Raw genomic sequence first — 17278 nt, 5'->3', positions numbered from 1 at the left:
CCAACCAAGACGATGTCCAGAGCGGGGCACCCCCAACCTTACTACACCACCGGACTCCAGCATCAAGATAAAAATAAAAATGTACATTATAATATATGATATCATATGTATCATTTTATATTTATACATCTGTATCTTTATTCTAGATATAAAATACTGCTAAACGATATTTACCAGTACCTGCGGGCTACCTGTTGGTGACTCCTGACCTAGGCTCTCTGATACCCTATGACCAAGGTGACCCGTCAATTGAGCGCAGGACAAAAGCGCTCCGACAAAGACACGCTGACAAGTGCACGCAGGACCTATCCGCGCCGCCGGTCCCGCCTCTTTAAATCCATAATTTTAGCGCTGTGAGTTTGGGGTGGGGGGAACCCCCCACTGCATGCACAAATCCTCACGCTCCCATTGGGGGGGGGCATGGGGGAAGTCCCTCCCTACACTGAAAAACTCCCGACCACCGATAACTGAACGGAAAACGGAAGTTTTAAGTGTACCTGGGGGGATTCCCCCCTCCAAACTCCCCCCCCCCAATGGGAGCACGAGGACTTCTACATGTACTGGGGGACTTCCCCCCATACCCCACCTCACAGTGCTAACTTTAGGGGTTTAAAGTGGCGGGACCGGCGGCCCGCATACATCCTGCGCTCAATCGTTGGTGCGCCAATGTCCGGCACACTTTAGTTACGGAACCTATGACCAACGCTGAGGAGACCCAGCAGGATTAGGGAAGCCGTGGAGATTTCGATTCAGAGACAAGAGTTCTCCCTCTCAAGAGCTCAAGGGGGACAGAAAGATCAAAGCGAGATGAAATATTTTTGCAATTCTATCCCGTGATGGGCTCTTTGAGCAGAGATGGTCCACACGACAGGCCAGCATGCTCACCCTCCCACCCCTGCGGGCCCCCCCCCCCCCCAAGCTTTCCTTCAGCGGTCCAAGTTTTGCCATGTTTCTCACGCAGTTACCCAACAGCTGAGCTAAGGCGCACAAGTCTGTCGTAAGCAGCTGGACTACTGACCCGACTTCTGGCACTTCCCACCAGGTTGGAAAGGATTCCCCTCGAAGCCCTCGGCACACCTGCAGGACAAGAGCAGATATCAATTATCACACAACACAACAAAAGCATGAAATATCCGGGTTCCATCCTAAGATCAACACATTGTAAGTAACAGTAACATAGTAACATAGTAACATAGTTACTATGTTACTATGTTACTGTTACTTACAATGTGTTGATCTTAGGATGGAACCCGGATATTTCATGCTTTTGTTGTATTGTGTGAAATGTTACTATGTTATTTTGTTATTATGTTATTATGTTACTATGTTACTATGTTACTATGTTACATTGCCATCTTCTTACAATCCCTTCTTTAAAAGTGATCAATACAAGGCGAAATGAAATATTCTCGGTAACAAAAAACAATGTGGAGAAATGATGTTCCTGAGATGAACTTTATTAATATTAAAATAATATTAAAACTTGAAAAAACACATATAAACCTCTAGGACGCAGTCCTCTGAAAAGCTTTGGACCCAGCAATGGAATCGCCTTCGGGAAGAAACAGTATTAGAACGATTTAAACGTTCACTAAAAAGTTTCCTTTTCACCGATGCTTTCGGGAATTAGCTTAACATAAAATCATTGGGGTTTATCCCCAAGCTACATCACCCCTCACTTCACCCTTAACCACAACTATAAGAACTCCCGAAAAATTCAACTCTTCGCCTTCCCCTCCCTAAAACTATGCCACTCAAAAAAATTCCTTGACAAAACCTACGCCTTCCAAGCCGCCAAACTAAACCCTTGGCTAGCCCAAATGGTCCTCCAGGCCTACAACTATCTCGACTTTAGAAAATTACTCAAAACTCACCTATTCCGAGACCGAGACCCTTAATGCCCCTTTTCAATCCTCCCCCCGTTCTGATCTACTCCCCTCCCCCAACTCCCTCCTCTCCCCCCTACTTCTCTCCTTGCTGTTCGCAACTCTATGATCAATTCGATATGTAACCACTTGTAATCTCTGTCTAACTAATGTGAACCGCCTAGAACTCTTCGGGGTATGGCGGTATACAAAAATAAAGTTATTATTATTATTTTTTAATGTTCCGACATCAACGCTTTGATCTTGAAGAATAAGAAAGCCTAACTAACGGTCCCCTTCCCTTAATGTTTTCCCCCCAATTGTTCTTTTTTTTCTTTTAGATTGTGCTTCTGTCTTTTCTCCCTTCCATTCAAGTATGACGTCTTGATGTGACTAATTTTAATGTGCATCACTTTGAATGTATTATAAAAGCGTTTTTTCAGCAACGAGATCACACAGCTGTCCTCAAGCTCACCCGGTCCCTGCCCACTTCACCACTGCAAACCCCAAACCGTCTCCAGGCATCATTCTTCATTTCTTTCATATTTGACTCAAGCACGCTCAGATTCAGAATTTTAAGAAGTCCGGAGGCGAAGGAGGGACACCTACCTTTCACATCGTCGCCCTGTGTAACCAGGGGCACAGTTATCGCACGTCGGCTGGCCATCAATGTCCAGAAAACAGGTGTCCGAATATCTGGAGATTGAAATAAGCATTAAGAAGTCAACCAGTGAGCACCGGATGCCCTTCCCCCCACCCTCTGGCTCTCTTCCCTTAACCGCAGAAGCAGGATGGACAGGCCTGGGAGCGCCAGTCACATCTGGTATCACTTCACTGGTCTTACGACGCTTTTTAAGATGTAAATTTGAAAGTATCCCACTCCTTCCCCCTGGAGGGAAGGCACTAAGGATAGGTACAAAAACACAGAGGGCCGGATTTTCAGCGGACATGGCTACCGGATTAAGTAAAGTGCCTTTATGAACCCTTTGCTATACATACAGGTATGTTTCACTAAACATACGTCGGGGCCACTGAAAAATTCTCAGCTGAGCCAAGTAAGTCGGGGCAGTCTCCATCAAGGGCTATACACGTAGTCCAGCGATTTTCCACTTTTTTCGTTCCATGTTCTTATCTAACAGTTAGGTTCATACTGATAGAAAGATATAGCGGCACTAGAAAAGGTTCAAAGAAGAGCGATCAAGATGATAAAAGGGAGGGAACTCCTCTCGTACGAGGCAAGACTAAAGAGATTAGGGCTCTTCAGCTTGGAAAAGAGACGGCTGAGGGGAGATAGGACTGAAGTCTACAAAATCCAGAGTGGAGTAGAACGGGCACGAGTGGATCAATTTTTCACTCCATCACGCGATGAAGTTACAGGGAAATACTTTTAAAAGCAACAGGAGGAAATATTTGTTCACTCAGAGAATAGTTAAGCTCTGGAACGCGTTGCCAGAGGTTGTGGTAAGAGCGGATAGCATAGTTGGTTTTAAGAAAGGTTTGGACAAGTTCTTGGAGGAAAAGTCCATTATCTGATATTGAGAGGGATATGGGGGAGGCCGCTGCTTGCCCTGGATATCGGTAGCATGGAATGTTGCTACTGTTTGGGGTTCCACAATCTTGCTATTCTTTGAGATTCCACATGGAATCTTGATACTCTTTGGGGTTCTAGACTCTTTTGTTACTCTTTGGGATTCTGGAATGTTGCTACTCTTTGAGGATTCCGAATGGAATGTTGCTACCCTTTGGGGTTCCAGAATGCTGCTATTCTGAGATTCTGGAATGATGCTACTCCTTGGGTTTTGGCCAGGTACTAGTGACCTGGTTTGGCCACCGTGAGAACGGGCTACTGGGTTTGATGGACCATTGGTCTGACCCAGTAAGGCTAGTCTTATGTTCTTATATTTGGTCTTTTTATGATGTCGTTATCAAAATTGTAAGTCTTATGTTGAATTGGGTGAATCTCTTCATACAGGCGGCTAATAAATCTCAATAGGTAAATTAATAAAAAACCAGCACTCTCCAATCCCTGCAGTTCTATAAGATGGAGTGCACAATTTCCCATTACCTCTTCCCCAGACAGAAATCTTGGTGCTGTATTTTGTATTGCCTGTAGTTTTGAAAGCTTTCCAGGAGTCCCCAATTCCAGCACATTCCAGTAGGTCCATCCAAAGAGCACAGGTTACCACCTGCGATGCCCATGCTTCTACCAAAGACCCCCTGGGAGCGAGTGGTTCTGGGCAGTGTAGGGTAAGTGGGGCCCGGAGGCTCCCGAGCTATACAGGATACCAGGGCCGGGGGGGGGTTATACCCGTCTCCCTTGCCACTCACCTGCGCCAGGGATCCGTGGTAGGGCAGGGACAAGGCCTGCAGGCCTCAGACGTGCCTTTCGTGGCGTCGCCAAAAAAGCCCGATTTACACTTATTACACTGCGGGCCCTCTGTGTTATGCTGACAGTTCTGAAAAACAAAGACACCAAAATAATCTGAAAACATCGGCCCAAAATATATCTACCCCATAATATCCAACTGCAACCCCACCCCCCAATGCTGATGTCTGGGTGGTCACCCTGAACCATCGACTTCCAAACTCCTACCACACAATCCAAGGAGAAAAACATATCTGCATCCAGTGGCATAGTAAGAGGGGGGGGGACGCTGGCACCTCTCTGCCCCCTCCGCCTCTTCCCACTCCTCCCCTTGCCACGTGCGCCCCCCCCTTCTCTTCCACGTACCTCTAAGTTCCCGCCGATGTCAGTTCCATGTGCCATGCACAGGAAGTGATGTCAGAGGAAGAGCCACCAAGGTCGCGAGGAGCACTTTGAAGTTGTTACTTGTGGCGGGGGGGGGGGGGAGTTCTCTTAAGTCTGGGGAAGCATTTTGTGGATAATGTTCGGGGGCCGCAAGAGTCTGAACCCCTGGAAAAGGTTAAGCCTTGTTGACTGTTTGCTGTCCATTTTCTGGTCCTCCTGAATTTTATTGGGGGGCGGGGTTTTGGGGGTGTCTAAAATTGTATTTGTTGAACTTTGGTTTGATTTGTTTTATGCTTTTTTTCTTTGTTCAACAATAAAAAAAAAAAAAAAAGTTTGACTATAAAGTGTTCAAGGTTTGTACAGATGACGGGACAGGGACGGGACGAGGACGGAGACAGATCCCGCAGGGACCGGGATAAATTTGTCCCCGTGTTATTCTCTATAAAGCCTCCACCCCGAACTACCCCTTGACATCTAATACACAATTCCACACCTCCCACTTAATAAAAAAAAAATTAACGCAGTAAAAACGTGCGGCACAGTTTAGAGCGTATTTAGAGGTTCTTAGCTCTGGGAGAAAATGACTTACCAGACAGTAGCCAGACACAGGGTCACAGGAGCTGGCATGTCCATTACACCTGCAGCCAGCACAGGTGCCCAAGTAGGATCCGCCAGGCACGCGCTCAAATTTGGTTGCGCAGGTCTCGCATGACAGCCCCAAATAACCCGCTGGACACCTGAAATGAAGGGAAATAGTTAACTTTAAGAACACAGTGAAAGAGAAGCCCAGTCACTAATCGAGCAGCAAAGCCGGGCAACTGTCCTGTATTACGAGTAGGGTGATGTCGCAGCTCCATGTCTTGAGGGACAAGCTGGGCCAGTCCTAGTTTGATCCCACTATTCGCAGCCCCAGGTACTTTAGATAGATTGTGAGCCCACCGGGACAGATAGGGAAAATGCTTGAGTACTTGATTGTAAACCACTTAGATAACCTTGATAGGCAGTATATAAAAAAAATCCTAATGAATAATAATAATAATAATGAAGATGTAGTTTTGTCTTTAACTGAGGATCAGAAGAAAAGCAGGCTTGCATCCCTGGGTGGGCTGTTTCTTGGACTCTAATCAGGGGAATTCAGAATCAGAATATTTTCACTTGTAATTAAACTCTGGAATTTGTTGCAAAAGATTGTGGTTAAATCAGTTAGCTTAACGGAGTTTAAAAAAGGTTTGGATAATTTCCTAAAAGAGAAGTCCATAGGCCATTATTGATATTGGCTTGGGGAAATCCACCGCCTATTCCTAGGATCAGCAGCATAAAATCTGTTTCACTACTTTGGATCTAGCTAGGTACTTGGGACCTGGGTTGACCACTGTTGGAAACAGGATACTGGACTTGATGGACCTTTGGTCTGTCCCAGTATGGCGATTCTTATGTTTACCCAAAAGCATGTCTATAATCCACAGGAGGGGCTCTCTTCTATCGTCACAGTGCAAAAGAAAGCATCTATCCTGTTTAAATCAGCAGCGGACATCTTAGCCAAAGAAAAACCTGATACAATAAATGCAAAATTCTGCCTATCAGCCACAGTCAGGTACTGTATATGGATTGTTTTTAGTTGAGTCTTGTACACTTTCTCTTATTGTTTTCTGAACACTGCATTGAACCGAAAGGCGTTTGCAGTCTAGAAATAGAAATGGAAACGTCCACTGAGCTTCTGAACCATCAGAACTGCTTCTAAACCCTCTGCCATTGATCCCTGCGGTGTCAGGTCAAAAGCGGGCCGGGACAAAGGCGCACGTAGACAATTGAGCGCAGCGTGGAGGTGCGCGCCGCAGAAAATTACTGTTTTTAGGGCTCCGACGGGGGGGGGGGGCGTGGGGAGGAACCCCCCCCCCACTTTACTTAATAGAGATTGCGCCGCTTTGTGGGGGGTTTGTAACCCCCCACATTTTACTGAAAACTTCACTTTTTCCCTGTTTTTAGGGAAAAAGTTAAGTTTACAGTAAAATGTGGAGGGTTACAACCCCCCAAACCCCCCACAACGCCGGCGCGATCTCTATTAAGTAAACTGGGGGGGCTCCCCAACAAAACCCCCCGTCGGAGCCCCTAAAAACTGTAATTTTCTTCGGCGCGCACCTCCGTCTTGCGCTCAGTTGTCGGCGCACGCCTTTGTCTTTCACGGGGGTTGTCTATGAACCGATCCCTGCTTTCCCCAATTCCCAGAGACAATCACCTGCACTCCTCAACGCCTTGTGCTAGGCCCAGGCTGGTGGATTCCACGGTGGTGGTGTCCATGACGACATCGCTCAGCCCTACATTCGCCGTCCTGTTATTGTAGACCGTCTGGATCAGGATACCTTCCAGGTTCTGCAACGTCATCATGAAGTCCTCACGGGTCACCGGTGCCCCCGACTCACGCTGCCAGTTTTCCTGTGTGAGAGGTTACCAGTACAGACCACTGAGAATTATCTTTCCCCAGGGCTAAGCGAGAGAGGAAAAGGGAGGAAACGAGAAGGGCAGGTGCCTGGGGGTTCAAAGCCTCAAGAGACCCCCCCCCCCCCCAGCAAAACTAAGTCATATAACTGAAGCAGATTTTCAAAATGCCTGCCCTTCTTCCACACAAAGGGCCTGATTCTCTAAAGGACGCCGATCTCGGCGGCCGCCGTGTCAATCACGCACCAACGTCTTGTAGAAAATCGTGTGCACTTTTACTAACAGACGCCCTAAATTTAGGCCAGCGTTTTTACAGGCCTACATTTAAGGCGTCTGTCTTGCGTCTACGGAGATGTATAATAATAATAATAATAACTTTATTTTTGTATAGGTACACTTACCGACGTCCAAGGTCACTTGTTTTGGAGACCACGCCCATGTGCATCCATAAGTCTTTCTATGCGTCTCCATAGGTGCATGACATATGCCTACAATGTAGGTGTCCTTCCCCACCTGCATTTTTTTTAAAAATGGGCATCCCAACTGGCTGTGAAATAGCAATTGGATGCTCACTGCCGCTTACTTTTGGGACGCCCATTTGTAGAATCGGTCCCAAAATGCCCCAAAACTGGATAGGTCTGTCAGCAAAGTTCAGAGGTGCTAGGCATTGCCTAGGCTAGAATGAAATTTGTTCCCAAAACCATCATCAGCAAGCTGGCTTATAAACTTCTTTCTTTAAAAAAAAATGAGACAACCAGGGCCAAGGAAGAGGGTCTCAGCTGAAAGATTTTACTGTGAGCTTTAAGACGGCACAAAAAGCTATAGATGATGGAATCGAGAGGGGTTCCTTTGGATAACACAACCGGCTCTCCACACTTTCTAATGACCGAGACCCCCCACTTTCCCCTCCCCACCCCCCGGGACCTCGTTAGTGACTCTGGCCTTGGCCAACCTGGTGAGCAGAGACCAGGCCAGCTAGTTGAACCCAGGGCCTCTGACCTGTACTCCTAATTCCCAGCCCATCGCAGTAGAAATGAGTAAATTTATTTTCCAAACACCTTTGAAACATCGTTCCTTCTCAGCAGTCCAGGCCAGAATCAAACCATTAACAAGATAAAGAAAAATCCAAAACAATTAAAAATATACACCAATCAAATCTCCAATAGGAGGAAATTTTTTTTCACTCAAGAGAATATTTAAGCTCTGGAACGCGTTTGCCAGAGGATGTGGTAAGAGTGGATAGTGTAGCTGGTTTTAAGAAAGGTTTGGACAAGTTCCTGGAGGGAAAGTCCATAGTCTGTTATTGAGAAAGACATGGGGGAAGCCACTGCTTGCCCTGGATCGGTAGCATGGAATGTTGCTACTCTGGGAATTCCGCATAGAATGTTGCTACTCTTTGGGGATTCCGAATGGAATGTTGCTACTCTTTGGGGTTCTAGAATCTTTAGTTACTCTTTGGGATTCTGAAATGTTGCTACTCTTTGGGGTTCCGGAATCTGGCTATTTCTTTGGGATTCTGTATGGAATATTGCTACAACTTGGGTTTTGGCCAGGTATAGTGACTTGGATTGGCCACCGTGAGAATGGGCTACTAGGCTTGATGGACTATTGGTCTGACCCAGGTCTAACAGACTCCTTTTACTTGTACTACACCAGGGGTCTCAAAGTCCCTCCTTGAGGGCCGCAATCCAGTCGGGTTTTCAGGATTTCCCCAATGAATATGCATGAGATCTATATGTATGCACTGTTTTCAATGCATATTCATTGGGGAAATCCTGAAAGCCCGACTGGATTGCGGCCCTCAAGGAGGGACTTTGAGATCCCTGTACTACACAGTCTGGCATGGGGAAGAGTGTGGCACAGTGGTTAAAGCTACAGCCTCAGCACCCTGAGGTTGTGGATTAAAACCCCCCACTGCTCCTTGTGACCCTGGGCAAGTCACTTAATCCCCCCATTGCCCACCAGGACAGACAGGGAAAATGCTTAAATACCTGAATAAATTCATGTAAAGTGTTCTGAACACACCATGGGAGAACAGTATAGAAAATTGAATAAACTGCACCCCCTGTAAAACGTTTCCTCAGCAGCAAGACTGAGGTTTAAGTGACTCATGGACTGCCGAGATCCAACTCTGAAACCCACTTATCAGCAGGAGCCAGTCCAGACAGATCTGGACATCAGGCTGGTTAATTTCGCCCCGGGAAGGGGGTTGCATTTAGGGCCTCTGCTCCAAGCTTCTATATCACTTCTATAAGCGCTGAAAGGCGAACGCAGCGCTGTACATTTTGACATTTATAGATGGTCCCTGTTCGGGAGAGCTTACAATCGAACTTGGACAGACAAGACACGACATAAGAGGGGAGGGGATACAGAACCCCAAGGTGAGAGGAGCTAGGAGTCGAAAGCGCTCTCGAAGAGGCGGGCTTTTAAACGGGCCTTGAACACCGCCAGAGACCGAGCCCGCTGTAGGGATTCGGGCAGCTTGTTCCAAGCATACGACGCAGCAAGGCAGAAGGGACGGAGTCTGGAGTTGGCAGTTGAAGAGAAGGGCACAGATAGAAGGGACTTACCAGCCGAGTGGAGCTCACTGGATTGGGGGGGGGGACATAGGGAGAGAGAAGTGAAGAGAGAGAGTGAAGGGCAGCTGAGTGAGTGCATTTGTAGGTTAGTAAGAGGAGTTTGTAATTTGAAACGGATGGGAAGCCAATGAAGTGACTTTTGGAGAGGGCTAACGTGAGTAAAGCTCCGATTTACTCTGGTGGGGGGGGGGGGGCATTATTCTACCCAAGCCATTTAAGAACACAGATGTTTCCTGCTTCGCATCTCCGAGTCCCAAGATGAAACAGAGAAGGACGCATCACAATTACCCAACTATGACATCACTGGAGGGATTTGGGACCATGAAGGCTTATGGAAAACCCTTAAATCACCTCCTTATTTCTTGCACTGTGCAAGGGTGTCAGGTCAAAAGCGCGCCGGGACAAAGGCGCTCCCAGACAATTGAGCGCAGCGCGCCCCGCCGCGCCGCTCTAAATTACTATTTTTAGTGCTCCGACGGGGGGGGGGCGTGGGGGGGAACCCCCCCCCCACTTTACTTAATAAACATCGCGCCGCGTTGTGGGGGCGTTGTAACCCCCCACATTTTACTGAAAACTTCACTTTTTCCCTGTTTTTAGGGAAAAAGTTCAGTTTACAGTAAAATGTGGAGGGTTACAACCCCCCAAACCCCCCATAACGCCGGCCCGATGTCTATTAAGTAAACTGGGGGGGTTCCCCAACAAAAACCCCCATCGGAGCCCCTAAAAACTGTAATTTAGAGTGGCGCGGTGGCGCGCGCTGCGCTCAATTGTCGGCGCGCGCTTTTGTCTTTCGCGCCGTTGTCTGTGAACCCTGTGCAAGAGGCAGTCAACGTTACAGATGAGGCAGCTTTCAGAGGATGCGATTTCCACGGACAAACGTGAAACTACAGATTCAGGCAGAGTGGTTACGCCGAGCCCCGGCTCCACACTTGTTTCTGAGTTGGGGGGGGGGGGAAAAAAAGCTGATGACGGGGGGAAAAGTCAAGAAATGTACACAAAACACCCAGACACCAGTCCACGAAGCATCTTAAGAGGAGCTGGCAAAAAAGGAAAATGCACTGGAGAGCTCTTTTTGAAAGAAATGGGAAGGGAGGAGGAAGGAGAGCGAAATAAATCCAGCCGACTCCAACTGTCCACCTAGGTACGCACCTCGGTAAGCTGAACCCGCCGCTGATTCACCGTGGCGGGCTGGGTGGGGCCCTGAATCCGGTAGATCAGCCGCCGTCCGTTTCCCACAATGATCACGTCGGGCTTCTGCACGGGCTCCGACTGGCCTCGTGCCAGCATGTATTGCACCTTGTAACCGAGGAAGCCACCGTAGGAGTCCACCTGCAAGAGAGACGGCCAAGAAAAGCCATGAGCTTAGAGCTTTCCCCACGCCCAAGGACACTGGGTGGTGTTAAGGAACTGGATCAGTAACAGAAGGGCCTCGTACAAGACTTTGGCACGTCAATGTACGAGTTTCTACGTCACTGTGCACACAAAGCTCTAACGTCCCAGAACAGTACACACCAGTTACTCACAAATCAATCAATCCCAGGTGCGAGACAGACAACTCATGGCACAAGAGAGCATTATTGAATACAACAAAGAGAGAGACAGAGTTAAGCTCTGGAATGCGTTGCCAGAGGATGCGGTAAGAACGGTTAACGTAGCTGGTTTAAAAAAAAAAAAAAAAAGGTTTGGACAAGTTCCTGGAGGAAAAGTCCATGAACTGCTGTCGAGACAGACATGGGAGAAGCCACTGTTTGCCCTGGATCGGTGGCATGGAATGCTGCTATTATTTGAGGTTTTTTTTGCCAGGTACTTGCGACGTGGGTTGGCCTCCGTGAAGACGGGATGCCGGGCTGGATGGACCACTGCCCTAACCCAGTAAGGCTATTCTTATGCTCTTATTCCCCAGGGCCATAGAGCCTCAGGGATTTAGAATAAACATGGAGAACCAGTGGCTGAAGCCTAGAGAAGTAACGGGATTCCCCAGGGCATTCAGAACATAATGCACATGCCGCGGCAGGACATACCACAATCCCGTCTCCAAGACTGACCAGCCCAGGTCACTTAAAAGTACCCGGTAGATGCCTAAGAGATCCCTGTTGCTCACTCACAAAAGAAACAAATAGGGATCCCCAAATCTACCTAGCAACTGACAGTAAATGGGCCTGTTATCCAGAAACTTGTGCAAACAAGTCTTTTTATTTACTCAGATTTTTAATTTTACAAAATCAAGAAAATAGAGGAGATTAGTGGATTTTCTATTTTTTTAAAGAAAAACAGTTAAAGCTTATCAAGTTTCAAGTTTATTAGTTGACTTGATTAACCGCTTAATCCAAGTTTCTAAGCGGTGTACACTTAAAATTTACATATATTAGGGGACAAAACAATAAATACAATTAATATATAAAATTAGTATATTAAAAATTAACTTTACAAAAACAAAAATAAAATTAGTATATTAAAAATTAACATTACAAAAACAATAGGTAAGGATGGATGAAATACAATTCATAAAGAAGAGGAGAAACATCAAGGGAAAATACAAAAGGGTAATAAGACATATGAGGAAAATAAAATAAGCCTGAGCAATAAGATAAAAGATTAATTTGCAAATGCATCTTTAAAAAGAAAAGTCACGTAGGAGGCTTTTAGTGCAGGCCGGCACAGTAAATGCTCCGATGAGCTTCGGAGCACTTACCTTGCCGGCCTTTGCTAAAAACCCGAAGAGCAGCTTGGTAAGGGGGGGAGGGAGGGGGCGGGGGAGGAGCCTCAGTCCTAAAAAACTTACCCCCGCCCTCTCTTTTACAAAAATCATAGCGCGGTTTTTAGCACCTGCCTCGGCTGTAACATCTCCAATGCTCATAGGAATTCCACGCGTGTAGAAGCCGCTACCGCCGCGGCCGTCGCTAAAAGCCACGCTATGGTTTTTATAAAAGGTGGGAGGGGGGGGTTATAGCACTTTCATACACAGTGGAGTCTCCTATTAACAGCTCCTAAATGTGATCAGAAAAAAGAATCCCAAAGTGGCTTCGGACCTCTTTGAAACCCAGCTGGACCATTAACATTTCACAAAATCTTCTGACAAAAAAATCCCACCGCTGGGAAAAAAAAAATATTTTCCCAAATTTGTTTTAAACCTTGCTGCCAGTTTGTTTCATAGTGCGTCAAGTAACTATTCGAAAGGGTAAATCACTCTTTTCTGTCTCAGGTCTGTTGCTGATGGATGCATCGAGCCGTCTCCTGCCAACATTGAAAGGGGTTCCTGTGCTGTTTGGTGTGGCAATGAGAGCAAAAAGTCAGATTTCTTCAAATAACAACAAATTATTACTTATAATGACTGGGGTTGCCATTCAACAAATTACGTATAATTGGAAAAACTGGAGTAGATTAAATTATAATTTCTGGTGGAATTCCTTATGTCATGTTTATAAAATGGAAAGATTTATTGCAATACAGCGCGTTTTTTTCAGGAAATTTCAGGATGTGTGGGAGCCATTTACAAAGTATTGTACCGATTAGATGACATTTTATTTTTTTTCCCTTAAATTTACAAGTTTGATCGTGAGGAGGGAGGGGAGGGTAAATTTATTGTTACATATTGTATAAGGTATTGATTATATGATAAGAAAGGGTGGGAGATAAGAGCATATTATTTGTACCATTGAAGATTATTAAGTGTTATATTTATTGTTAATTTGTTTGGATATATTGTTACACTTATTGTAAATTTGAAAATGAATAAAGAATTTAAAAAAAAAAAAAAAAGAAAGGGGTTTCTCCCCATCACTATTTCATAATATCTCAATAAAAAGTTTCAACCCCCCCCCAAAAAAAAAGAATATTGTGTACAATTCTGGAGGCTGAACCTTCAAAAAGATATAAAAAGGGTGGAGTTGGTCCAGAGGAAGGCTCCTAAAATGGTGCGTGGTCTTCGTGGTAAGGCGTTTGGGGACAGACTTAAAGATCTCAATCTGTATACTTTGGAGGAAAGGCGGGAGAGGGGAGATACGATAAAGACGTTTAAATAACTATGTGGCATAAATGCGCATGAGGTGAGTCTCTTTCATTTTGAAAGGAAGCTCTGGAATGAGAGGGCATAGGATGAAGTTAAGAGGTGATATAAGGAAATACTTTTTTACGGAAAGGGTGGCAGATTTGTGGAATAGTCTCCTGGAAGAGGTGGTGGAGACAAAGACTGTGTCTGAATTCAAGAAAGCGCGTGACAGGGAGAGGAAGAGATAATGGTTACTGCGGATGGGCAGACTAGATGGGCCAATGGGCCCATAAATCTCTAACATGTCCTCTCTTGTCACGACTTCTCCAAGGTGAAAAGTTCTAACCTTTTGGACTTATTTAGAAGGAAGCTTTGGAACGCTTCCAGGTCTGCTACACTGAACACAATGCTCAAGATGGAAGTATACCACGGACTGATACAGAGGCAGGATGAGTCTTTGTTCATTTCTCTTACTTCCCCAATAAATCCTAAAATGCCGTTTTGGCCACCACTACCCACCGAGCTGTGGATTTCAGTAAATTGCCCACAATGGATACCAACATTCATTTCCTGAGGGTTCAAAATTCCACCTCTGCGTGCACACAGCTAGAATTCTTTTTTCCAATGTGCATCACCTTGCACCACTCCACTTTAAATTTCATCCAGACCAGTGACTGAGGAGCGATCCATGACTCACTCTCTCCGACAGGCTGAGTTTCAGATCTCAGTACTATCTGCAAGACAGACCCCCTTGGACACTGACCTCCTAGCTACGGGCGCCAGCGCTCCTCACCTTGTTCCCCAAAAACTGGCTTGGCAACGTCCAGAAGGAGTCGTGGCTGAGGAACCTCCGGGAAAGATCCACCAGCTGGAACTCCTGCTCGCCGGGATTGATTTGCAGCTGGTTGGAGGAAAGGGGAAAGGGGCCCTGATAAGATGGCATGGAGATATTCACACCTGGCAAGGAAAAAAAAAGAGCAGGTAAAGACACAGACTGAAGATTTCCACCCAGCAGCGTCTGGCAACAGGGGAAGACAACTCTGTCTACTCAGCTTCATGCAGATATTCAGAAGGGTAGATTTTCAGCCTGTGATAATAATCCATCTTTTCATAAACGTTGACTATCAAGAGACCTACATATTCACTGCCAAGTATCCAGGCCCTGGCATCTTGATTTTGGGTGACTGCCAGAGTTATTCAGTGTTGGCATCCATATAACTACCAAACCATAGTTAGGACAGCTATTTTTTTAATTATTTCTGTTTTTAATATTTTTACTGATTGTAAACCGATAGACGGTATATCAAAGAAATAATAAACTCGGAAACCAAGTGCCACTGAATATCAGCAACTGGAACAGGCACAGTGGTGGAACTGGGCAGGAGCCTTTCTGCCTGGTTAAATCGCTCTTTAACGATCGTCAGGACCAGTATCCAAAGAATGAATTCATTTTGATGCATTTAAACATGGACCCAACCAACACATCTGTCTGTCATTCCCTTAATTGTCCCCTACCACCTTTTAAGCCCCCCTCTGTGTACCTGTAGGCTCTAAATTGGCAGCTGCCTACAAAAACAGCGCCAGCCACATTTAAATCATGCTTAGGCGCTGTTTAAAGAACTGCGGTTAATGGCGCCTACCCGAAAACTTAGGCATCCGCAATGTTTTACTGGCCTACGTTGCAGACGCCTAAGTTCTTTTGGGAATCGCATCTAATGGGGGCCTAAGGACATCTCCGCCCCCTAACCATGCCCACTTTGACCGCAGGCGCCATTAGACACTTCCTTAGATGTGATTACAATGTCTATCTTCATAGGCATCTACTGGTGATGGACACCGTCAATAGCGCGCAGGACACTGCGCCCTGACAATTCCACTCCGTCAAATGCGCGCATGGTAAGTGTGTTGGGGGATCTGCGGCAATCTTTTATTTCAGAGCGTGTCGGTATTGGACACCCCGTTGTAAAGGTTCTCCTCCACACACCCCCTCAGAGCGGAAAAGGGAAGGCACAGGGCGACAGAGCGAGTTGTAAGTGTAGTGGGGGGGTTCCCCCACACACCCCCTTCAACGAGAGCGCGAGTGTAGTGAGGGGTTCCCCCACACACACAGCCCTCAGAGCGCAAACAGGAAGGTATAGGGCGGCGTGCATTTGTCCTGTGCGCAAATGTCGGGGCGGAATTGTCGGAGCGCCAGTGTCCTGTGTGCATTTGACGGGTCCCCACCAGTGACTAAACGAAACGAAACCTTAAGTTTGTCTACCGCATCATCTCCGTAAAGATAGAGCTCGGCACGGTTTACAGGTAATTCAATAAATGAGGGAAGGACATAATAAGAAATTAGAGGTTATGAAGAGGATCGCTAGCTTTACATTTTCAATCGATAGCTTTACATTTATGAGAAAAGCCAGGTTTTCAGATGCTTTCGGAATAATTGGAATGAGCTTAGGTTCCGCAGCGGGGCAGGGAGGTTGTTCCAAAGCTCGGTGAATTTGAAGAAAAAGGATTTCCCTAATTTACCTGCATACATGATTCAAGTTTCAAGTTTATTGTATTTTGATTAAACGCTTAATCTAAATTCTAAGCGATTTACAAATTACTAAAATTACAGTTTTGAGGGAAAAATACATTAAAAGACAGACAATACATTGAAAGACAAGATACGTGAGGAAAAATATGGGGAAGAGTTACAATATGTTTAAAAAGTAAGGAACAAATAAGGGACGCACATTTAATGAGAATGAGAAAGAGAGGAAAAAACAAGAGAGAGAGAAAAAGAGAGGAAGAGAGAGAGAAAAGAGAGAGAGAGAGGAAGAGAGAGAGAAAAAGAGAGGAAGAGAGAGAGAAAAGAGAGAGAGAGAGGAAGAGAAACGAAACGAAACCTTAAGTTTGTCTACCGCATCATCTCCATAAAGATAGAGCTCGGCACGGTTTACAGGTAATTCAATAAATGAGGGAAGGACATAATAAGAAATTAGAGGTTATGAAGAGGATCGCTAGCTTTACATTTTAAATAGATAGCTTTACGTTTTGTGAAAAGCCAGGTTTTCAGATGCTTTTGGAATAACTGGAATGAGCCTAGGTTCCACAGCAGGGCAGGGAGGTTATTCCAAAGCTCAGTGAATTTGAAGAAAAGGGACTACTCTTTTTTTTTTAATCACGTATTTAATCAGTTTTTAACAGCATGGTCAATTAGCACGTTGATTAAAACCAATTAAAGCGATTAAGTTAGGCAGCGGTATAACACCTACCGCTGTCTAACTTACGATGTCATTTATAGAATCTGGCCCTACGTTTTAATAAGAGATAAAGTATAGGATGCCGCCCCTCCCCCTTTGGCCTACTTACCTTTGAAGTCATCAGGCGCATCGAAACGAAGATGGATCCGATTCCTGTAGCGTCCACTGTTCTGGCAAACCTTGCTCACACCAAAGCAGAAGCACGGGACGCAGCGGGCAGTGCCCTCGATCTGAAACTGCCCTGCAGGACAGGGACCTGGTACACAAGGGAGAAGGGAGAGATGAGTGGCTGAAAGTAGGAATGATCTTTTGATTTTGCTTCAATTTTAATTTGACCAGGTGATGTATATTTTTTTATTTAATTTGAGATTAATTATTTGTAATGTGTTTTGTGTTATTTTAGATTTCAAAACAAAAGAAATAAT

The 17278-nt window shown here is 45.7% G+C and overlaps 1 protein-coding gene across 14 annotated transcripts in view; it reads right to left on the bottom strand.

Moving 5' to 3' along the window:
- Nucleotides 1–17278, bottom strand: part of HSPG2 (heparan sulfate proteoglycan 2) — a 332003-nt gene that overhangs the window by 164034 nt on the left and 150691 nt on the right. For all 14 annotated transcript variants that reach the window (XM_033922874.1, XM_033922879.1, XM_033922877.1 and 11 more), the window contains 8 exons: nucleotides 16963–17109; nucleotides 14411–14574; nucleotides 10779–10958; nucleotides 6851–7047; nucleotides 5204–5351; nucleotides 4194–4321; nucleotides 2475–2561; nucleotides 1019–1077 (listed from right to left, as the gene is read on the bottom strand). In XM_033922874.1, the coding sequence (XP_033778765.1) occupies nucleotides 1019–1077; nucleotides 2475–2561; nucleotides 4194–4321; nucleotides 5204–5351; nucleotides 6851–7047; nucleotides 10779–10958; nucleotides 14411–14574; nucleotides 16963–17109 (1110 nt within the window). The remainder of the gene's footprint in view (nucleotides 1–1018; nucleotides 1078–2474; nucleotides 2562–4193; nucleotides 4322–5203; nucleotides 5352–6850; nucleotides 7048–10778; nucleotides 10959–14410; nucleotides 14575–16962; nucleotides 17110–17278) is intronic.

Source organism: Geotrypetes seraphini, chromosome 15 (genome assembly GCF_902459505.1).
Source record: "Geotrypetes seraphini chromosome 15, aGeoSer1.1, whole genome shotgun sequence".
Lineage (NCBI taxonomy): Eukaryota > Metazoa > Chordata > Amphibia > Gymnophiona > Dermophiidae > Geotrypetes > Geotrypetes seraphini.
This window is presented reverse-complemented; position numbering and strand designations above follow the sequence as displayed.